The sequence below is a fragment of the Cuculus canorus genome, chromosome Z, assembly GCF_017976375.1.
Source record: "Cuculus canorus isolate bCucCan1 chromosome Z, bCucCan1.pri, whole genome shotgun sequence".
NCBI lineage: Eukaryota > Metazoa > Chordata > Aves > Cuculiformes > Cuculidae > Cuculus > Cuculus canorus.
Window position 1 is genome coordinate 62,182,129 of NC_071441.1, and position 25,247 is coordinate 62,207,375.

The window sequence follows — 25,247 nt, forward strand, 5'->3', positions numbered from 1 at the left end:
AACTACAACAGCTGTTGCAAGAAAGCCTGCAGTGCATACTCTAATGCTTGTGGCCTCCTTCTCAGTTGTGTCTACGCAAAACATCTTAGGACAGCATGCTTCTCTAAAGGGTGCCATCTCGTGGAGTACAAGACATAATCAATGTAATCATATCAAAAACCATAAAAAGTCACCTTAAGCTGTGTGTCTCATGTGTTTCTATTGTAAAGTTTTTCCAAACCAATGCTTCACAATTTGTAAAAAATTCCATACATTCTGGATCAAGACATAAATTTAAATATTTCTGATAAATTTAAATTTGTTATATGCATAAATATATTTCCTCTGGGACTTCCTGGAAGAGCTCAACTGAAAGTTCGTCAAAGATTCTTTTGAAAGAATAAAGCTCTGCTGTCTGAGCTGTGATTAAAAGAGCTTTTTATTGAAGATCTGTAGATTTTAATACAAACTTAAAACAACAACAAAATATCCATCAGTAGCTTTAAAATCTTTCAATATAGCAATTTATATTACCCAAAATGAGTGGAGCTGTGAAGGAACACAATAAAATGTGATCTTCCAATGTCTCTGATTTATTGTCTTTGTAGTATAGCTTGCAATTAAGAATTTCTAATCTCTTCATTACTAAAACAGTTCTTTTCTACCTACAGAATACTGATGAAAAGCTTACATCACCATCCTCTCCTTTAAATATTGTCATATCTACCGCATTCTGTTTTTGGAACAAACCCCTGCCTTTTTCAATTCCAAATATAATCGCGTTCTACTCATTTTGATCTTGCATAACTGCATGATCAACCCAAAGTTTCAGAACATGAAACAAACCCTCCTTATCCAGATAACCATTCACAGAGTATTTAAATATGAACTGTAATGTAGAAAAAAAAAAAGGAAATAAATGTAGAAATAGGAAAAAGCCAGAAAATCCCTACATTGTTGAACAATGAAAACACTGAGAACAACGAAACACAGAACACAGTCATGGGGCTAACAAAATTCAATCTTTAAGAATACTGGTGTCTGCTTACAGACAATTTTAGCATAATCTCTGACCACATAACTGCTAATTTCAACTATTTGCCAGTTACAGTGGATTGCAAAAATACTTGTAGTTAATATCAGCACAAAATGTCCAAACTTAGTTTAATAGAGAGTTGCGTACACAGCACTTAAACAGAGCCTTTGCACTGCTCCACACTGAACTGAGCACTGCTTGTCTCAAAGATGACTGCTTGCATAAGTTCTGACTTAGCACTGCCTGGATGGCACAACAAACTATTTCTAAAATTCAAGCCACTAACAATAACCTTTAAACTTGATCTAAGAGAGTAAAGCTAGTTTGGTCACAGTCTGACATGGGAAAATATTCCTGCAAGAAGCTATTTCTGTATTTGAGAACTCCAAAAGGTCATTAGAACAGCTCCGTATGATTTGAATAACAGCAAGTATAAACTAGCATATGAAGAAAAATCAATCCAAATATTTATTTTCTCTCTGGTGTATTGAGTAACTAACTATCCATCACAGTCAAAAAAATACTATAACACACTTATTAGCTAAATACTTAAAGAGTCATTTTATTTTTCATTTCCACTAAAAATTTAAACCCTTTAAAACAGGACCTGCAATGCAATTCCAGTAGAAAGAAGGTTAGGAACATTTTTCTCCTTTAAAAGAAGATTAGATAAAACGTACTGAGTGGTAACTCGGACAGGCTGTAATTGCAACTGTTAAAGGCTGTGATCCATGCAAAGCAGAATTCAAACATGCACAAAGAAGCAAATCTGCTAGGAAAGTTTTTGATATTCCTGTTGCCTTCTCGTATTTTTCCCCAAGAGCTTACAGTATGATCATTTGCATCATCACTTTGTAACTCAGAGCCTCAGAACTTTCTCAAAAAGGAGGTCTGTGATTTACCCCAGTGGTAAATCATATTCATGATTCACTTTTGCAGAGTCTTAAACCCTTTATATAGGTGCACACTGCAAGGAAGCAAAGGCACACAGTACCCTGGTAACAATTTGCATCTGGAAGACTGATCCCTGAACTTTCTGGACTATTATGTACTTCCATGTTTTTATCCACGTTTATGTACAAACAGTTCTAAATTAATATCACCACATTTGCCTTTGCTTCTACAGCTATAAAGTTTTGCACCAAATAAACATTTTAAAAAATGTACATTTTAAAATCCAGAAAACTGTTATGGGAAATTTAAGTTTCTATAAAAATCACATGCAGATGTGATTTACAACTAGTCTTTCTGGTATAATAAGCTCCAACAGTAAGAGAAAAAAACAAATGTTTCTGAAAAACAAATGTTTTTCATTTCCTGTAGTACACAAATACATTTTAACATCTTGGTGAAACCCGAAGAATAGTAAAGCAAATCTAAAGTAAAGTAATAAACTGATTTTTACTGGATTATTTTAATACCACCACTTAATAAACATCGTTTGTCCTTATGAAAATATGGAAGTTTTGGAAAAAAAGGTATTTCAATCAAAATCACAGAACCAAAGAATATGATCGGACTTTTACAGAATACTATTTGTAAGCATGTAAGACATTGTCTCTTTCCGTGTGGTATTTTATCATTAATGTAATTCCACTGTTAAAAAACAATTTATAGTCTTTAATGAAGAAATACTATCATGTTCTAGAATTATTCTATAAAAAAAATACCTATGCAGACAGATGTGTAAGTATAAATACGAGTGACAGCAGCAACAATGAGAATATCCAGTGAATGTTTCATATTTCAGTTTTGCACATCAAAGCTCATCTCTTTCACCATACAGTGGTACTTTCTCAAGCGAAAAACATCATGGTGAATACTACGGCCCACTCTTCCAAGAGTTTCTTGGCACAGGATTTTATTTTACTTTACTTTCATTACACCATTGCCACCTCAAATTCTTTTTCAGTTCCATTTTGCATTGGGCAGGATTTCATAATTTTAAAAGAACCATTTGTATGTTAAATGATCCTTAATTTTTCTGTCCCCTATTTTAATAAAGCAAACATTTTAACAACCTTAGGGATACTAATTATATTTTATACTGTACTACAAGGCTAAAGAAAATTAGGCAAGTTAAATGCCAAAATGCAGATGTATTTAGTTCGTGTATCTTTCAATTTCAGTAAATGCTCAGACCACACGAGGTTTTATATATCTATGTTCAATTCAGTTAGTACTTAACAACCCTGGCTTATGCCACTGTTTACAAGGATCAAAATTACACATGAACAGCACATGCTGTGATCATACACTGCTGTGGAAAGATTGCCACTGAGGTATATGTAAAACAGATTAGTTTAAACTGATGGACTGCTTCAAAGCTATCCCAAGGACATATGCACAATCAGAAAAACACCCTCTCAAATGTAATGCAGCTATGATTTTAAGACTCAGAATTGTCAACATTTGAAAATGGAATTAAACACAGGTATCACAAAGCACACCTGTGACTCAACATGGGCATAGGTCACAACCATTTATAAGCAAGGTATCGTGTGTGTACTTAGCAGCTTACTGAAAAAGCAAACATGTAAAACCAGACAGTCTAAACAAAATACAGTGAAAAATTAAAGGTGACCTTCCGGATAGCTGGGAAGGGGCTCTTTATCAGGCAATGCAGGGATAGGATGAGGGGGAATGGTTTTAAGATGAAAGACGGGACATTTATATTAGATATTAGGAAGAAGTTTTTTCCCGTGAGAGTAGTGAGCCACTGGCACAGGTTGCCTGGAGAACTTGCAGATGCCCCGTCTCTGGAGGTGTTGGATGCGACTTTGAGCAACTTGATCCTGTGGAAGGTGTCCCTGCTCACAGCAAGGCAGATGGAATCGGATGATCTTTTAAGGTCCCTTCCAACCCAAGCCATTATATGATTCTATGAGTCTCTTCATTTGAAAGGTGCATCTTCTTCAAATTTATCTCATTTAGCACTGCAATACTTCTTGTCTTTTCTCCCTGGAGAAGAGAAGGCTTAGGAGGACCTCATGACAGTGTTTCAGTACCTAAAGGGCAGCTACAAAGAGGACAGAGTCTCTCTCTTCACAAGGAGTCACACAGAGAGGACAAGGGGCAGCAGGCATAAGCTGCACTGGGAGGGAAATTTCATCTCAATGACAATTTTATTACAGTGAAAACATTCACTGGAACAACCTCCCCAGGTACATGGTGAAGTCCCCATCACTGGAGGTTTTCAAGAGGCAACTGGACAGGATGGTAGGTAACCTCATTAAGGTTCCCTTTCCCACAATATGCAAAATATTAGCTTTTTTAAACAAAGAAACACTGTCAATTTCTTTCAGGTTCAGCTATTTTTATTTCAACAAGTTATCTAAAGTCTAAATGTAGCTTACAGGTCAACAATTGACTGGAGAAAAATCAAATCTTATCATTTACATATTCTTGAACAGCACATTTTGAAACACTTAAGAACAGGATTTTAGAAACAAGATTGCCAGCTAGCTCTTCCAGTCATGCCTCTCAAGTGAAAGCAACTGAGAAAGATTAGGAAATAGCAGTAATCTCAGCTAAGTAAGTAAAAGCCCAGAAGCTACTTTCAGTACCATAATGAAAGAAAAATTTAACGCAATGCTATCTAGAAGAATGACAGATAACAAAATGGATTATCTGCAAACAGTCCCCTCTTACATCATACAGCTTCTACTGATCTGATCTGCCAGAAACACTGACTACGGGCAAACAGAGGTAACAGTTAAGTGCCATAACGCAGTAATCACCCGGAATATGCTCAAACAACTGTTCCTTAGATTGTCTCCTCCTGTTGTACTGGAGACACTCTAAGTGTCAGCAGAAAAAAATCCTAAAACAACGATCAGGTCTCAGCTTTATAGGAAGGTGGCATGAAATTCAGCCCTTCAAGCAAACTTGAATTATGCACAACAGAAGTATATAGGTTAAGTCAAACTTAAAATGGCTGGGAAAAAAAAAACCAAACACCTTTACAAAACATAAAATGCACTTCTGTTTGATCCAGGCTTTGCAGAGATTACCTGTCTCACATGTAGCTACTGAGAGGAAATTTTGTCAGCAGCAATTACATATAATAAGGGAAGCAAAGAGGAAGGCCACCTAGCACACCTAAGCTATTCCATCAAGTCAGTTTTTAAGAAAGGGACACTGATTACAACACAAATTAACAGAAAATGTCTGTTGTGGAATAGTGGGCTGGAGTTTAGCTGTAACCACTGGATCTTGTCTTTGAAGCTAATTATCTCTCTCTGAAAAAAACCTCAAAAAACCTTAAGCTTAAACTATTTCTGCAATTGAAAGGAACAGAAAAGAAGAATGTCCTTTTTCCCTTCTATGTGCCTCCCTCCAATTTAATAGATTAGTGAAAAGTAGTTTCTTCTTTTTCAATCTTGGTAATAACGCAATTGAGAACAGCCAGCTTACAGAATCTGTGATTTTTTTTTTTTTTTACTTTTGCTGGCAAATTTGGTAGGGCCCGACTAAAGAGATTATGAACAGAAACACTTTCTCACTTAAAGACAAGTGATGTATCCGTGGTCAGGTGCCTCAGGTATGACAAATGTTCTGCAGATTTTGAAATGGATTGTAGTGAAATAAATTCCATAAAATCTATTCATAAAGTTGCAGTTAAATTGAAATACATTGAAATGAATCCCATAAGTTCCTAGCTGTAAATTCCATCTGTTTCACCATCTTCCTCTGAAGGCCGAAATAATTGGACTAAAACCTAGAATCTACTCTTCCATTTCACTTACTCCAATATAACCTAATTGCTACACTATAGTAAGAGCCTAAAAGCAATTCCCAGATTTGATATAGAACAGATTTCACCCCCTAAAGCAAATCATTTATAACTTAGACTCACAGTAGCTCTTTTTTATTTTATTTTTTTTTTTGAATTAGCAACATGTTGACTAACAGTATTCCACTTAAACTATCCTAACATCATTGTCATAAGACTTCAGGAGTTTTAAGTTTGCAAATTGTCTCCCCTTCTCTCCTCCTAATGGGACAGAACCTTCTCTTCACTGATTTAAAGGTGATTCAACAATGAAGAGAATTTTTTCCACTAGTAAATCTGTTGGTATTACTATTTTTTTCTACAATATACTTTCAACAACGCCCTTGAATGAAAATAGCATTTTTGTCAACAAATTGAACCTCGACAAATAATCCTAATTTCTATCTGTAGCAAAACTGCTCCTATATGTAATTTTGGACAGCCACCCTGAGCTAGCTGATAAAAAATAAAACCTCAGAATGCTTACATACTTGTGAATTCATACCAAAAGCTTGCAGTCCTCGGGATTTTCAACAAAGCACCACAAATTATCAATTGCAAACTAGTGTTAATCTCTAGAATGACTTGAGTTAAGACAGTTACTTACACAAAAGCTGTGTTCACTATATTTGGAAGCGCATCTTTTCTTTTGAAAGGGCCAGAGGCTCTTCAGCCCACCGGGAGCTGTGCTCTCTGCCACACCTCAGCTCTCTATCAGCGTGACCATAGGGGAAATGGTCAGGAGCAAAACTGAGAATCTCAATGTAAGAAACAACATGAGAGGAATCCTCAAACAATAGCACTGCTAAACTTTAGACAGCACTTTGACTTCTCAACAAATTCAAAGTTATGGTATTACAGACAAGTTCCAGCCACAGAAGAAATACAAGCCTTCGACCATTTTTTTCCATGCTCCACTGACAAGCACAGCGCAAAAGTAAAAAATAAAAATAATGAAAAATTATGTTTTCTTTCAAAAACTTGCAGAGAACCTAAACAATAACATTTTCAAATTCCTAGATTAAGATGCAGGTGGTTATAAATGACACACAATGCAAATATAAAACTGCAAGTGTGGAAAACTAGGGCCTTTTCTACAAAAACTGTAATTTTGGCATTTAACTCAGACACACCTTTGTACTACATAAAGAAATGCCACTTGGTGTGTTTGTATTACATAAAGATAAATGATTTCAATCTAATAATAGGAGAAAAAATACCTCAACAACAGCAACTATGTCACATGAGATTAAGTTTTACCTTCAAAACTTATATTCAAGGCTCCTGTGCCAAAGCTATCAACAATTAACCACTAAAAAACTTCTTGAAAGGTACTGTCATATCATTCACAATGGAGCAACAGGAATCTATGTCCACTAACATTACTAACACTGTATTACAATCTAGGCTATTTTCATTAGGGGAGGGACAGACATAATTATTGTTCAAGCACAGCTTAAGCCTTTTTGGTAGTTCAGGCAGGTGGGTGTTGATGTTCCTAACACATGGGGAATAAAAACCTAAACTCAAAAAAACCCCAAACAAAACACAACACCAAAAAACACCAGCAAAACCCACAAACGATATGCAGTCAGTCTTCTACTTAAATTCTAAGGAATAATCATCAGAAGTCAGAAAGCTTTCAATATGGTGGAGACTAAATATGCAGGAAAGAACATGACATTTGCAAAACGGCTACAAAGTTCTACTTTCAGTTTTCCTATTTCTGCAACGCAAAATACTTACACAGGGGGGGAAAAATGCTTATTTAATTATATGTGCTCTAACATCTTAAGTAAAACGCAAAAAATTCTACATAGATTAGCTTCCAAGTTTGCAAAACACTCATTCAGTATGAAGTTCAATGCATTAACTTAAACCGAACAAAACCAATTTTCAAGCACTGAAGTTAAACGCACCGATATTTACGGTCATCTTACTTGCAACCGTATAAAATGGCTTTCATAATCATTCAAGTTTTCCTTACTATGTCGGCTGGTAACAGTTGAGAAGGAAAAAACCTTTCCATGATGCTCCTCTTAACAAAAACACTCCCTTCTGCCAGATGAGAAAGCAAGCATCTATTATACACACTCAAAATATTTAATTTACTTATTATAACTCACCTGCTTGGGAAGCCGAAAGAGAGGATTTTTGTAAAATATATCTTTAGCCTGACTCCACGTTCCATCGATGATGATCATAGCCAATGGATTAGAAGGCATCACAGCGACTTCTTCCAAATTGGTTGCTTCAGCACCAGGATACAAAATTAGAGTACTGGGATTTCTGCACACAGTTGCTAATTCAGGATACCTTCAATGCACAGACACATAAAATGACAATAATTATTACATTTTTTCATGAGGAACATGTACTTCTAAATATTCAAATTGACAAATTTCAACTATTTTTTTCCAAATTTTACTTAAGTTTCAAAAAGTCCACCACTCAGCTACCTATTTCTCTTTCCACACCTCAAGAAAAGTTGTTGGTTCTCCCTTAGCTCCTAAGGAAGGAGGAAAAAAGCAACCACAAAAATAAACAATGAAGCTTTATGAAGTAATTTATCAGAGGTATTTTCCAATGCTTTAATTATTGAGTGTACAATGTCTATTTGAATCAAAGAGATGTTTTGAATTGTTTACCAAAACTTAACATGTGTATGCTTGCAAAATTTGTTTAAGCTCCAAGCATAAAAGTACTACAATCATCCTGCTTTGAACTTTGTCCATGTAAACAGCATCAGTAATCAGGGTCCACATCTACAGGACATTTTTGAAAATTTTATCTTCTCAATTCTTTTTATTATTTTATTTTTTTTAACAACTACTGTCACAGTTTCAGTCCCCAAACCTGTACATTCTCTTTTTCCTTCCTGTTGGTCTATATATTAGGAAACAGACCAGAGTAATAGATATTATCTAAGTGTATATAAGTATCTATATCATTAAGTGTTCACTTAATGTACATGGAAATTCCTTAAGGTTTTGCTAGTCACCATAAATTAGTTCACAAAATCTATGCATTTAAGTAGCATTGGAAGCCTCAAAAAACACCTAGTCAAGTAAGCTAGTGAGGATGAATTTGAGAAGAAGCCAGTCCCGTAACAAATACTGCATCACTTGTCTTGAATCAATTTCAGCAGGTTCATCATGAGATCTTCAGAATTGCCTGATGAAGTAAGGATGAAGTGATGGTGCCCCTGTACTTGGCATTGGTGAAGTTGCACCCCAAATCTTGTGTTCAGTTTTGGGACCCTCACTACAAGAAAGACATTGAGGTCCTGGAGCATTTCCAGAGAAGGACAATGGAGCTGGGGAAGGAGTGGAGAACAAGTCTTATTGAAAGCAGCTGAGGGAACTGGGGTTGTTTAGCCTGGAGAAGAGGAGGCTGATGGGAGACCTTATCGTTGTCTACAACTACCAAGGGAGGTGGTAGCGAGGTGGGTGATGAGAGGATATGGCCTCAAGTTGAACCAGAGGAGCTTCAGATTTGACATCAAGAAAAATTTCTTCAGTGAAAGCGCTCTCAGGCGCTGGAACAGCTGCCCAGGGAGGAGGTTGAGTCACCATCCCTGGAGATATTTAAAAATGGGTAGCTGAAGTGCTCAAGGCTATGGTTTAGTAGTGGACAGGTACGGTTGGACTCCGTAATCTCAAAGGTCTTTTCCAACCAAGCAATTCTATGATTTTATGATTCTATCAGAAAACAGGAAGAAAGCAAGGAGTGACTGAAGCACGTGACAAAGAATAAGAAAGAAGTTCTGCATGGTACTTCAGAGGTTATAAAAAGTACATGATGTGGTAGGAGGAGAAGAGCAATATGTAGTTGAAACAACATGTCATTACTCATGCTTTGAATGGGAAAGTGAAACCAGTACTAGTTATTAGAGAAAATACAGAGTTTCAGAATGAGGCTGACAATAGCCAGCACACAAAGTAGGCTCTCTATGCTACCTATCAGGAAAAATTAAGTGCAAGAGTATATTCCTAGACACAGACAGAGGCAGGATGTAGACACATAAGTTCACACATATGACACTGTGCGATGCAATGCCACTGTGACCTTGCACCTTTTAAGAGACAGGAGTTCGGTACCTGCATGACTCCTCCAAAAATCAAGCAAGAACCCCCCTTCCTTAAGTAGAAAAAAGAACCAAAAAACACAAACAAAAAAACCCAAAGTTAGGGGAGAAATAAAAGGTTAATAATATTTTTTAAGTTGACATGTACTTGAGATCCTGAGCTTAAGACTCATAGAGGACCATAAGGCAAATACCTTAAAGGAAAGAGGTTATATGCAACAGGTTATATGCAAAAGCAAAGCAGGGGGAGCGGGTGGTTCAAAACACAAGTCCTACAAATTTAACCTTGGATTTGAAGGCTGATTACACATACTCTGCTACATGAACTCACGAAGCTTACAGACTAGTAGGAATTCCTTCTATCCTCAAAGGACTTGCTTATGATGCACAAACTTACTCCTAGAGTGACACTGAACACATGCAGAGAGCTCAGCATACCCTTTCCTTTCACAGGAATAGGTTTGGTTCTGTAAATAATATGCTGTGGAACCCCTTCCAGGTTATGGTTTACACTGACAGTCACAACCCAGTTTAGCAGCCCTATTAAAACATATGTGTCCTATTTATAAAAGACACTTCTTCCTTCCTTAGAACAGTGCAGGAGTGATAAAACAAATATAAAACCTAATTATTTGCTTAGGAAGGGGAATAGTTTGAATAAAACAATTTTAAAAAAATTATTTGTGTTTCTACATATGTACATCATTTGAATTCCACTACAGGCTTTGTATCTCCTGGATTTTAAGGCTTTGCTTACTGTTAGTTTGTCGCTGACATATAGTGCAATTAAGACTTTTTTTAGTCACATATAACACCATCATTAAGAATTTGTCCCCCAAAACACTTTTTAAGCATATCCTTCAGTTGCACTTAATTAGATCTGCAAAAGGAATGAAAAGCCTCAGTAAAAGGTTGAATTTGTATCTGGTGAATAAAAACAAACCTGTTAACTGCACAAATTGATATGATGTCAAATAGGAAACACTGACGAAAAATCAGTCATTTCACTATAATATTTCACTGAAATAGAGCTGTTGCCTGCTGAGCTCTTTCAAAAAATCCAATCCTCACAACTGTGTTTCCATACAAGCTTTGACTTGTATGCTTAGGCTTACTTCAGCATGAAGTCAAAGGCTAGGAGTTAAGACTTCATCTTCGCAGAGCTTTACTTCTAAAAGTAAGTCCATATAATCCTACCATAAAAGCCCACTCAAACAATGTTAATATTGATTCTTTTGAACACAAATAATGTATTCCATTGCTTAAGTACAAGAGTCAGTTGAGACAAATATGGATTATTAAAAATACAGACAACAATTTAATTAAAGCTGTTGTTTATATTCATGACGACTCATGAAATCTTCAAGGATATATGCCAGTTTTTAAACTCCTCTGAGAACCACAGCACAAGATCCTGTGCGCTACACAGGAAGAAGTATTTTTGCTTTTTAATCTTGCCTAAACTTCCCCTGCAAAGCAAGGATGGAGTCAAAAACTCAGCACCAGTCCATTCCTCGGTCCAGGCTGCCTTGTTTAGAATGACCAGACAGAAATTTCAGGCCTCACACTAGTTCACTGCACTGAAGATAGTTAAGTAAATCCTTTGATCCAAAGTCCTCTGAACTGCTAAAAGCTGAGAGGAATTAGGTAAGTCTCACCAGGCCTGTAGCCACTCTTCAGTGAACCCTTTACCCTTTGGGATGATTTTAATTTGTTTGTTTCTTATAAATTCAAGTATAAATTCAGGAACGAAATTCTGTAGTCCAGGAAGACTTATTTATGTGGGGAAACAAAACGCGACAGAAACACAGCGGTAAGTTAGGAGCACAAAGCCAAGCTGCAACAAGCATGAGCAGCCACTCCAGGACAAGTTAGCCCAAGCTACTGAAGGAACAGCTGATTATTATGATAGAACAATTTCACACAGCAGCTGCCCACAGTTAGACAGGTGGTATTCTTGCTTCTCTTGCCATCTTCTGATATAGCAGTCTACAGCTTCCACAGCATTTGTGACTTCCAGTATGGCATAATACAACAAGCCTGTCATGCAGATATGTAGCTTTGGCAGTGCAGACGCAGAATGAGAGGGGATGTTTGTGCTGGGGGCAGCAATTGCTGTAGACAAGATAGCTGGACTGCACGCCTCACAACAATACTTTATTTATGAAATGTCTCTGCAAATGACTTTGCCTGCTGGTTTATGGTAACCTGGATCCAGGAACGCTTCAGCAAAATAAGTTTGCCCTTTAGTCGTATCTCTCCTCACTAGTGTTCAGGACATCAGTATTTCCTGCTGCCTTGGAAAATTTACGCAAATGCTTGAATGCAACTGTGGCCCAACACCAAAAGGTACATCAAAGGCAATGGCAAGGCTGGGCACAGTAAGGGGCACAACAGTTAGCCCAAAAGATTAGACCAGGAGGGGAAGAGGGTGAAAAGCACTGCGGGTGCTGGTTGGCCTTGGAGACAGTCTTAAGTCTGTCTTACATCTTATTCCATATCACTGTCCTAGAACTCTGTACATAGTCCCTTTGTAGGAGCCCTTTTTAGTGTGAAGCATGACTAATTTCAGAGAATTGATGGGGTCTTTAATTGTACCTCCCATATCAGTTGAAACTGACATGCTGATGGCAGACTTTGAAGCTACCAAATCTCAAGAGGAGGCTGTGAAGCTGAATTTCTAAAGAAGTACTTTTCTTCCTACAGATCAGAGGTTGACTGTTAAAGAATTCACAACTCTGTGTCAGTCAGGGAAAAATGAAAGAATGTTGCTACATTTGAAAATAATTCTTAAACAGTCTGTTTCTCTTCAGCCTTTCTCAAAAGGTCTGCAAATAAAGCAGCTCCTAGCTGAGTGACAATTATAACTTACTCCTCAATTTAGGTACCACTTAGGTACCTAAAGGCTTTTAGAATTACTTTGTTTCCCATGCTATTTCACAAACAAATATTCTCATTAAAGAAGGGGACCAGATAAAGGATTTCAAGTACACAATTGTTCTATGTTATCTTAATAGCCATGAAGGCAATCAACAAAGCAACTCCTTAATTTATTTTATGTCACAAGTATTCAGGAACTATTAACAGCAGCTATCAACAGCCTCCTGTAAATACATTACGATTAGGGCTTTGAAGCAGTAGAAATCTCAAAAGAAAGTATTACAGTGAATCTCTGATGAAATTACAAATATACAAAATTCATTCATACATATGTAACAAGGGCAAAAGATGTGCAGATCCGTAGCATTTCACTTCAGTCAAGGCAATTGCTTAACTGAGTTCCTAACCATCTTGGGGATGGGCAACAGAATACAGTTTAACTTTTCCTCTCAGAAATATTACAGCTCTATCAGTTTATAAGAGTTTTTAGGTGACGTTACCTGAAAGGGCCTTATAATGAACATGACTTGATTGCCTGTAAGGCATAATTTAGTTTTGTAAATTACTATAAAGTGATGCTAAGAACAGATGCTAATTTATTCCGTGTGGAAAACCATCGAGTGAATGGGAACTTCTCAGTTTGTTGTATCATCGTTGCTGTTTCACCTTGGTCACAAGCAGGTGTCCTCCCCTATCTCAAGACTCCCACAGTTGGAATATTGTAGGGATACTGATCCCATAAGGTAATAAAATGCATAAAAATAATGGCAACAATCCTCTACCATCTCTATATTCAGAAACAGTCCCTTAGGATCATGAACAAAGCATAGGCAGCAAGAGGAAAAAATGATGTTTCCATATTAGATACTCTCCTTTTTGTAGATAAATGACATTTAGTCTCTAACACAATCTGGATTTTTATGCCCTTTCTTAAATAGGGCAATTGAATAAACAAATTATCATTGGTTATACAAAGAAATCATGAGAAATATTTTTGAAGTTTGGAAATCTGTAATTTTACAGCTAAATATTTCACCATCTAATAGGAAAATGTTCACAAATACAAAAATTAAACAACCATGATTAATTTATGACAAATGTACATCAAAATACTTCGTTAGCAAAAACACAGGTTCCCCAGTGAAAAACAATCATTATCAATGTCTTAGAATATCACCAGAATTTACAGCACAAATGTGTAAGTATAACAGAAGTGAGTTTGTCTGTACCAGGTCCCTAGTACCTAGGACCGGGTCCCTAGTCTGTCTGTACAGGGTGGTACCTGATACCAAGTTTATTATTACTATCACCAGCGGACCTGACCTGCAGCATTTAATAAGCTAGAATACAAAGGAATAATAGATAACAATGTGTTGGTTTCATTGAGTCTTCTCTTATTCAATCTCCATTTACTTCTCCATTCTCATGTTCTATGTTAAATTAAAACAAAACCAGAACATAAGCTAATAATAAAAGGAAAACTATTTCCTGTCTGTACTATGGCAGTACTAACAAGTTTATCTAGAAAAATGGTTTTCAACCAATCTCAGCATTTAAAAAAATGATTTTTCTAACTAATATGTCAAAAATCATATTGGGAACAGTTTAGCAAGTTTTTCCCTTGCTGGTGGACCTCAATACCAATTCCACCAAATATTTACTGACTTGCTCAATGGCAAGAGTTTATTGCAAACCCCCTTCCCAAAATCCACAAAAAACCTCAACAACAACAGATTCTTATGCACTAAAATAAAGTTCTCCACAATCTACGTAAGGACATATACTTCCTTTTACACTGCATTCAATACCCTCTTCTTACACGCTGCTCACACAACACAAAACTTGCCAAAAACATTCTGTGTCACAATGGAAAAAACACCTACCAAAAACATATAGCAAAATAGAAAAAAGTAAGGTAAACAGTATACAGTTTTCCTGCAATGAAAATGAATATTCATCCTGTATACAGAAGAGCAGCAGCAATCATTTCATTAAGTTATACCCAGCTTCTTTAAGCAATTAACTGGCAGAGAAACCTAGACGGCAGCACTCAGCAATACACAGAAGCCATAATCATAGGCTAAACCACTTCTCTACATAACAAATACACCCTGACTAAGAAGTCTAACCCCCTCTCAAGCAGCATGTACAACTCCTACACAAAGGCAGCCAGAGAAACTTTAGTAGTCTAACAGACTCTTATCAACCTGTTACTGAGTCCTAAGATGCCTTTTATGTAACACAAGCTACACAGCCATTAGCATGTATAAGCATCTTAAAACCCTCATTTCAATAACAAGATTCCCCCCCCCCCAAGCAGCTAAGTCCTTAAAATTTCAACTAAACATTTTTCTATAGCATTTGTATTGCATTTGTAACTATTTGTTGCTACAATTTGGTATGTTAACCACATACATTTTAAGAGCCTGTACTTTTTCAAACTACTTGTTTTGGAGGGAGAGAAGACAAAATTGAAAAAGAAGTCAAAAAATTGATGAAAAATTCTTGAAGTGTCACCACCAGAGGCAAAAATAATTCTCCACTCCTTCTAGCAGAGAAAAAAAAATCTCCAAACATATCCAAGCAGAGGGAGGAGGTGAAGGAATTTCTAAAGCTACACTCCAAGAATAGCAGGAAAAGCCCATAGCTTTCCTTAATTCTAGCTCTAGGTATAACAGGAAAACAAAGCATAGAATTGTACAGAGAAAATAAATCAAAACAAAACTTCTGAATACAGTAAAAATATTTAAGGAAATTAGAAACTGAAGCCCAGGAAGTAAAGCACATATTTGAAATGGCAGCAGTAATTAGTATATCTAGAAATAGAATACTGAGTATACCTAAAAATACCACATCCTCCTAAATAAATGACATCCTTAACAGTTTCTCAGCAATTGCCAGGCCGCAGCTGCAGTACTGCATCCAGTTTTGGTCCCTGCTATACAAAAACAGATATGGACAGGCTACAGAGGGTCCAGAGAAGGGCCACTAAGTTGATCAGAGGACCGGAAAACCTTCCATATGAAGTAAGGCTGACACAACCGGGTTTGTTCAGGCTTGAGAGAAGAAGGCTTAGGGGACACCTTATTACCATGTACCAGTACATAAAGGGTGTCTAGCAAGAGGATGGAGCCTCCCTTTTTATGAGGAGTCACATGGAAAACAGAAGACGTAATCGGTGTAAGTTGCTCCTGGGGAGATTCCTATCAGATTCTAGAAGAAAATTTTTTACCATGAGAGGAGTTAAACATTGGAATAATTTTCCCAGAAAAGTGTTGGATTCCTCTACCCTGGACACTTTCAAGGCTCAGCTTAACAGGGTGCTGGGCCATGTCATTTAAACTATGCATCACCTAAGAAGGCTGGACCAGATAATCCCTGAGGTCCCTTTCAACATTCTGTTCTCCCAGCATTCTGGTATTCTGTGACTCTAAAAAAGTTGCAAGTTTCTCTTCAAGCAATTCATGCACCTGTTTCTCATCTGTAATCTGAGCTAATGCAAGTTAATTTCACTACTAATATGAAGTAACCACAACAAATTACCTCCAAATGACCAAAGATAATAAATTACCAATGCCAGATAGCTTCTATGTTTTATTTAATGTGAAAGAACAAAAAAAACCCCAAAAATCAGCACAAATTTGGGCACTAATTCACAAAGCCGTTCCTGGGATAGATCCACCACATTATTCTTCCACAGCCAGTGAACCATGGGTTCTGTTCACCACATTCACTTGCACAGTTCTTTCCTGACAAAAAGCAACAGTATGCATTTGAAAACAAAAAGCCCAAAATACTAGATCTTCCTCTTTTACTACCACAAAGCACAACCTTTAAGAACAGAAACATTAGCAGAAGGATCATACGCTATATTGCACTCATGAGGCAAGGTTTCAGTAGAGAGGGAGATGCAGGGGTGTTCCCGTGGAGCTGTAGCCCACGGAAGTCCCACACTGGAGAAGGAAAAAGAATGAGGGGGGAGAGGCAGAGAGTAACTGCTACAGACTGACCACAAAGCTGACGGCTGCAATATTCGAAGAAAAATTAGCCAGAAAAAATGCTATCCAAATTATATTGAGTCATCAGAAGTTTGATACGGTGAAGTACAGCTTCAGATGTAAATGAGCACATGTTTTGATAGCATTAATTACTTTCATACCAAGAAAAGCTGCGACAAGGTAATCTCTGGCTGCATCTACTCATTGTTGATTGAGATAAGGAGAATAAAGGCTCAAATTTAGTTTAATAAACATAATGACACTGAAGGACAAAAAAAAAAAACTTACAAGAAAGTCACCTGAATAAAGAACCGTATTTTCCCAAGTGCCCCAATTAATTTCTCTTCTAAACTACTGGATTGCAGAAGTATTGGCAAGTATACTGTACTAAATGTATTGGAGATTTGTGTAGCTTGACTTCAGGAAGCAATGCAAATAAACTTGTAATTGCCTCTTCGCTGTCCTGTGGATGCAGAGATATTTGCAACAGTTTCCTGATAGTGATCACACAATACAGTATATAATTTTGCCATAGTGCACAGAACAAGCAAACTACAGAAGTGTGGATATTTGAAAAGAGGGGAGGTCTGACAATAAGACTATCCTTATCCTTTTGGATGGGTTGGAGGCAAACCATCCCTCCAAAACTCATGAAGTATGCAATGAAACTTAAAAGCAGTAGTGACAAGGCTGTTCATGTAACTACAATATCAAATTAAAATAATTCTAATTTCTGATGTTAGACTTCATATACGGTTGCTATGTCTGTTCAATATGTGCCAGAAATTCCTGTTGAGCGGAACAAACAATATTATTATTCAAAAGCAAATGCCTGAAAAATAATTTATTAGTAGCCTAAAGAGAACATGTATACCCTAAGTTTAACTTTTTTCATGAATATGAGACAATAGTTGTTTTCCCTCTTGTATTTCCACGGTGAACAGCAAACCTACTGCTCAGTCAAAGAATGCACTGCAATTTTTAGATACAGTCTACGAACAATGCTAGGAAAAGACATTAGCACATTTTTTTTTCTTCTCTTTTTTCCCCTCCATCTCTGTTTTCTGAAGTGCTGTCCCTTTATAAGAGTATCTTAATAGACACTCTTCAAATATAAATGCTTCTGTAACTGCAGTTTCAGAAACTATACTGTGAACTGTATATCAGCCGTATAAACTACACCCTAACTGTATTTAAGAAATAACAATTACCTAGATATGTTGAGACTAAAGATGACCCAGCTACCCCTTTGTCCTCCTCTTCATTTTGTAATTTTTTAATTGTCCTCACTAACCGTATCAAGTACTTTCAATAACATGGCTTTTTTGGTACAAGGCTTGAAATTTAGATCGTATAAAACAAACTTATTGTTGAATTTATTTAACGGGGCAGACTCTTAGATTTGATCTTCCTTTCAAGTGTGATGGTACCTTGATGAAATGGTCATCTTGGTTCCCCTTAATCACCTTAATCATTGCTTCCATGCAACCTTCATAATCCACTCAGAGTTAGTAAACTTTCTCACCTGGAGTACTCTCAGTGCAAATGTAACCCAACAAACGAGCTCTGCTAAAAGGGGTTGCATAGACATAAACATACTGCTGTCAATGTCCAAAGTCAGAACTTTAGGACCTAGAAGAAACATCTAATGCATAAGCCAGCCTTCAATTACAGGGTATTTAACAAGAAGTTAAAAGAAATGTTTTCCTAATGTCACATGTTGAATAAAATTCATTATTAAATAGTTCTACATAAAGCAAACATTTATCTGGTGGAGTAGAAGGAGGAAGAAAAAAGTGAACATTCAGTGTGCCCATGCCAAAATGGTCATGACCAAATTTGATTCAGGTTATGTCTGATCATGAGTAATTACACACTAATGTGCTTAGAAAGCCTCAAACATGTTATGTACTAAAATTACTATCTGCTATATTAGCATAACAAATACATATCTAATACTACAACTGCACACGCAAGGTGCAGGCACAAATTCATTAAGTGCATTATTCAAGCACTGCAGACCATCACCTTTTGCAATCAGACCTCAGTTCAGTGAGGAATTAACCAACCAGATGTAAAGGAATAAGAACAATGGAAAGCACAAGCCTCAAGGATTTTCAGTATTTTGGCAGCCTAATTTATGATTCAGCATGCACATATTGAAATTTATGGCAAATAAGAGTTTTTAGGACAGGTAAAACACAGACCAACTACCAACAGAAGTGTTTCCAGGACAATCAGCCAAACTTAAACAGACACATGGAACAAATTCAATCAATAATCAAAAAGAAACAGGCATCTTTGAACAACAGGAGATAAAAGTACACATTTCAAGACTGAATGGGATGACAGGACACTAGGCAAGGAGCAGCTCTGAAAATGACATGCTTATTTTCAGTCTGACAACAAGAGTCGTGTCAAAAACCAGTATAAAGCAGTTCAATAAGCTGAGAAAACTGTTGTTCAGCAGGATTTCAGATAGACCTTCACAGGAAAAGACTGCTATGTTTGCCAAGGCCAAAGAAAAGCATGTTATGTTTGAAACAGATGAAAGTCAAGATGAGAACTGTTCGCTCAAGCTTAACAGTCACAAAAACATATCAGAGAATTAGGAGCTCTCCTATTCCAAAATAGCAAAGGTATTCAAGTTTTCACCATTTGGGCAAAATGTGACATGTCTGTACATAATCAGTAAAAGTCAAGTGCAGAGAAAATAAGTCAGCCTCTGTGGAACCAATGCACAAAACTAAACCAGAGAAGAGCAGCACTCTGAAGCCAAAATTATGACAGAGGCGTAGAAACTAAACAGTGCAGCAACACCAAACTGTAGACCATATCCCAAGATTAAAACAAAATTTGGAATGATGGGTAATACAGATGAGACTAAGCCAAAAGACATCAGAAGATGCAGTGTCACTATATGAAATACTTAAGCTAGAAGAAAGGAAGGGATAAGAACCATACTATCTTTTGCCAGTGCAGAGCAGAATAAAGGAAAGCCAAGAAAGTAAGAACAAAAAACACACTACTACATTCTGCTAATATTATCCTAGAAAATTCATCAGCATTGAGGAAAAAGAGCAAACAGGGTCAAGGAAGATTGGGATGTTTCAAGAAATTAAGCCAAAGATGGTGGCAGCATAGGGAGCGAAATATACTGGCTTAACTTCAATGAAAATTTAGAACTGCCTAGCTGCAAACATGGCAGAACTGAAGAAGGAGAGAATATGGTGAGCAGAGAAAGTTCTGTCATGGCCAGCGGAGAATAGGAAGCAGTTTTGGGGCTGATAATCTCAGTAACGAAGAAACTGGAAACCACATGAGGACTTGGTAAGAGCAGAAAGAAAGAAGCTGCTGGACAAGACTCAAGAGAGACATAGGATTATTCAGAAATCTAAGTGAACATTACATTTGAAGAATTACATATGCCTTTGATAAGCAGAAGCACTGAACCAGAGATACTGATCTAATAAAAATAGTTTTTGATCAAGAACTATGAAACAGAAGTAATAGCACCTAACTGATACTACTGAACTTGAGATATGATTAACTAAGGAAGACCTAGAAATCTTAGGTAAAACACAAAGGACTTGGATAGGTGGTAGATATCAGTACACAGTAAAGCATTTGTAAAATAATCAGATTCAACAATACTATAAAGGAAGGAAATGTCTGGATTTGTACTGCTAGAATACTTAAGCAAAGAATGGAAAAAAGACAAAAAGCATCTGTAATTTGTAACATATGAACATACCAAAGAAGGCAAGGGAAAAGGGAAGGGAAATTATGCATGTTACATATACTTGAATACTGAAAGACAGAAAAGGAGCAACACGAAGGGCACAAGCTGTCAGTACAAAAAACTCTATTAAAAAAAAGACATAAGCAAATAGCAACTACGGTCATGAGGAAAGCAGTGTTTCTAGGTGAGAAAGCAATAAAATAAAATGCATACAACAGTTAAAAAACACATATGAACGTTTTCCTGTCATTCCCGATGAAGGCAATTAAGTTACATTACAATTATTATAAACAGTTAAAAATCCATTTGTTTTACAAATACAGAATAAAAATATTCAGAGATACCAACACAAACTAACTTTCACATTTTCCTTTCTAGAAGGTTAAAAAATCTAAGATACAGGCTATTAGAAGAGTCTCTAGTCAAACTTATTTGTAAAATGTATTTTGTCAAGGTCATCATCATTCTATGTACTCTCGTGTTTTGCAGCATCAACATCACAAAAAAAAAAAAAAAGAAATCTAACCTTACAACAGAAACAAATATAAATAGCTGAAACTGCTGGAAAACTACAACTTAACCAGTCGTACCGCACTATTTTGGGAGGCCTGGCTAATCCTATTAACTTTTCAGTGTCCACTAGGTGCTATTTGGTTGCTTCACAAAGTCAGAAATTAAAATTCCAGTTACCATGGAATCAGCCAGATATTGTGCAAGTAAAGAAGCCTGCTTTGCATAAAAGCTTTTAAAATTTCAATACAAGTGATTTGAACCCTCTGCTTCCTTATGCTGTCCTTCCACTCAATGCCTATATTTAATAAGCTGACCATCTATACTAATAAGGCATGTCAGACAGACAAAGAAGTATATTACACTTTCATCTACAACCTAATGTCCTATAAAATGTCTAGGGAAAGAACGTGTGCACCACACTACACCTCCACCTGCAGGCACTGTTCATGTGTAGGATCGGTGCAAGCATGGAGGTATTCCCTTCCAACCCACACAGTTCTGGTGGAGGCTGCAAAGGATGTAAATCACATCACACAACTTCAAAAAAACGCGAAGGTATGGCCTTAATGTGCTTCAAATGTATCAGCAAACACTCTTCAATGATTTTTAATTCAAAGTAAGAAAGACAGAAGTCGTCCCCTAGCATGGGGAAAAGGTTGATCATGTTGTTTGTAGAGCAGCTGCCAAATCATGTATAGACACTGTGGCTTTTATGAAAACTAGAAGAACTTTAAGCCCTGTGTAGTTTAGTATGCCCCAAAACATGAGCCGAACTACTCAAATTTATGACACTTTAAAAGTCCTGTTATTAGACATTTTCACTCTAAGAGCAGGGCAGGGACCAGTAGAGCCCTTCCAATTCACAGTAAACACCAAGATGCTTCTACCCAAGTCTGCAGACATCTCCTAGAACATACCTCAACAAAGAAAGAACTTAGGTTATTTCAGGTGATTAATGTGAGCTCTCTGAATACACCTACCCAGTTTATGGCCTGACAGAATGCTAGAAGTCCAAAATAACACTGATATGACCATCTGAACAGATATTCCAGCACTGACTGCTAGTTAAAAATAAGGAATATGGACTGGAATACTGGCAGGATGTACACATAGCTAATAAAAAAGAAATCATGTAGAAATAATATATTGCAAAACTGGAAAATAACTTTTCCCCCACTTCTCATCCTTCCTGCTCCTAGGGAGGTGGGAATGAACTTGCACGACTGAGCGCTCCCAATTTCTGCAGGCTCGCTTACACCCACAGTACAAAGCTAGCAGATTGCAGATAGGGTGGAGCCAGGACTACTTTTAGTGTGGGTAAGTTAGATCACCAAAATTCCTATCAACCTAAGGAAAATCTCCCTTTCTTTCACCAACTTCAGTACAGTTCATTGCAAAAAAACCCTCCCAGGAATGAGGTAATTATGAGTCTATTTAAACTGTTTTGGGGCTTTGACGTTCTACAAATGGTTTTCACCTAAAGAGGATCCTTTTCCTGGGTTAGAGAAATATCTCTATATGCAAACTTGTAGACGCTTTCATACAATAATCACTACTAAAACACATTCTTAGGAGATTTACTAGATGCGGACTATATTGATAGTGTTCCACCCTGTGCACGCCAGTATGAAGAGTTGCTTCACTTTCAGGTTTAAAGGGGAAGACAGTACAATTTCTCTGCAGGCAGGAACTTCTTAGATAATTATTATAGTTATTACTATAAAAGACTAATAGAAAAGCAATGAATTTCTAACATGGTTTAGTTACTATACTGGCAGCACAAAGGTGTGGGAGCAGTATTCTGAATCATCTCTGACATTTTTGTTCATTGAATTCTACAAGAAGTCTTCTCCAAAGACTAAACTCAGTTTCAGAATTAATGTCCTTAATCAGCATTCATGATTTTATTTGCTTTTATTGAAAATGTATGCAGTAAAATTTCATTGGCATTTGTACCAAGAACTGGTTTATAAGACTTAGCTTCACCTAATGAAGATGAAAGACTTTACATGGGAGACCAATATTGCCCAAGCTTTCAGTACAATAAAAAATAAAAACAAAAATCTGAAAACTATACTTTCTTCTAACTATTTTTAAGATAGAGAGGAAAGGATTTGCAAAAATACATTCTCTAAGCTTTTCACTACTGGATTCCCTTCTCAAGTACAATCTCACACACCCAACTAAAAAGTATTTGTATTTCAGTAACACCAAACTGTTTGTCAAACAAAGCAAATATGAAAAGTACCATAGACAACAGCAAGAAAGACTTAGTACCAGGTTAAGAATAGAACCGCAAAAAGCTTTCTAATAGTTGTAGAGTGATGACCTGAATAAGAGCACAAAACTGAGACACTAAAAGCTATAATCCAGAGGAAGACATATTAAATGTTTCTGACTGTTACATATAATTTAGCTTTGCTGGAAGTCAGAAGCTTATACGAAAATTGAATGTGCACACTTGAAATAAAAATTAACTGTGGGCTATTAGTATAGGCACTGAAAGAAATATCTCCATAATTTACAGAGAATCTAAAATGCATAGGCGATGTTGCTCACCTGTCTTCACTAAAACGTCGACCAACTAAAATTTTGCATTTGTCTGGAGGGAGACAAGCCGCTAGCAAAGGCACCGTCCTTAACACACGACTTTCCTGTAAAAAAGAAAGGTTACTTTTGAATAAAATCAAGGCAAGTTTCTATGAATTCTTAATGTTTCCATCCACTTTCAAGTTCTTCTGACTACACATGGAGAAAAAATCTTACCAGATAACAGAAAAAAAAGACCTACAAGAAAAAATACCCAATTTCAATGCATTCGAATTGTATTGTTTTGACTGACAATACTAAACTTACTCAATGAACCTGTGATCATCAGCAAAAGTTTGAAGTAAGTGATCAGAGTAAAAAACAACAACAAAACTTCACAGAATCATAAACAGTGGGCAAAATCCAGCATTAGCATTAATATAATAGTTTGGGTAGATAATGTTTTTATGCAAGAACATGAAGGGAAGGCTTGATCTCCACAAACAAGTGCTAAAAATAAAAGCACTGGGTGTATCAGGACTGAGTGAAATAAAGATGTCCATTTCACTGTCACTTCACAGTAACCAGGACAACAGCACCATCAAGAGTACTCTGCCTCACGCTACTCCGGCTGTGTCATCTACATCTTTGTGTCACAGATGAGGAAGGCGACAGTCATGCCTAGGTGGGGAGCAGGGGCTCTTTGGAGCACCCAAAAGAGCTGTGTTGGACCAGGGCTTCAGAAAGTAAAAGAAGATGGAAATACTGAAGCTGAAGCAAATCAACTACTTATCAAACACAGCAATTTGCTTCTGTCGTTTATTTAACAGAGCTGGGACCACACTAGCTCTTGTCTAGACAAGAAGTATTGCAAACTAAATTTGAACATTTAGGATGTCAGTTTTTGTTTTCCAAAGAAAGAGGGTGTGTAGTTTCATCTTGCATTTAATGAAGACAGTAAGCCAACACCAAAAAGCAGGAGGAAGTTTCAGTTTATTTATCACAAGAGGAACAAAGGAAGGTTATTAGCTGAGCTAGCAGGAGGCAAGACACTAGAGGTCAGGTGAGGATTACAAAAGCCCTAAACCCAGTAAGAAATGAGTTCTTGCAATGTTCTCAACCTCAACGCCTCATGATTCAGACGATGAAAACCCAAAGATCAGTCCCTAAACCACAGGATTAATTAATGAAAACCCAGGGAGGTTTTGCTCTGTCTTTTGACTTACGAGCCATATATCAATAACTCACTATTTGTGAACATGTAAGGCCTTGATTAGCTCTCTCAGTTCTCTCTGGGTGGCTGTTACCTTCCACGAGTAGCAATGTGCAGCTGCCTGCAGCTTTTGCATTGTCTTGACACCAAACTGCTGTAATATTCACAATACTTCTTCTCTGTTAAATTAGTTCTGTGAAGACTTCTATCACTGTTACCTAAAACCTTTGTTAATTTTGCTTTTTGTGACCCATTTCTACTGATCCTTTATAAATAAAACATCATGAAGTTGAAGGAATAAGTTGTCCTGCTACAACTACCATTTTGCAGGGTGGCAGCAGCATGACTTCTCCAAAGGGACAGTTGAAGATCAAAGTACCAAGGGAATGAAGTGCTAGCAAGGGCAGAGAGAAATATCCTTCAAACTACCATTGATTTCTTCTAGCTCAGCAAAGCAGAATAAGCCACACTAGTGGTACAGAATTCTCTCTCTTTA

At 36.9% G+C, this 25,247-nt stretch overlaps 1 protein-coding gene across 6 annotated transcripts in view; it reads right to left on the bottom strand.

The window, feature by feature from the left end:
- The window catches only part of DTWD2 (DTW domain containing 2), a 225,684-nt gene that overhangs the window by 166,671 nt on the left and 33,766 nt on the right, over nt 1-25,247 (bottom strand). For all 6 annotated transcript variants that reach the window (XM_054054129.1, XM_054054135.1, XM_054054133.1 and 3 more), the window contains 2 exons: nt 23,569-23,663; nt 7,916-8,105 (listed from right to left, as the gene is read on the bottom strand). In XM_054054129.1, coding sequence (XP_053910104.1) covers nt 7,916-8,105; nt 23,569-23,663 — 285 coding nt within the window. The remainder of the gene's footprint in view (nt 1-7,915; nt 8,106-23,568; nt 23,664-25,247) is intronic.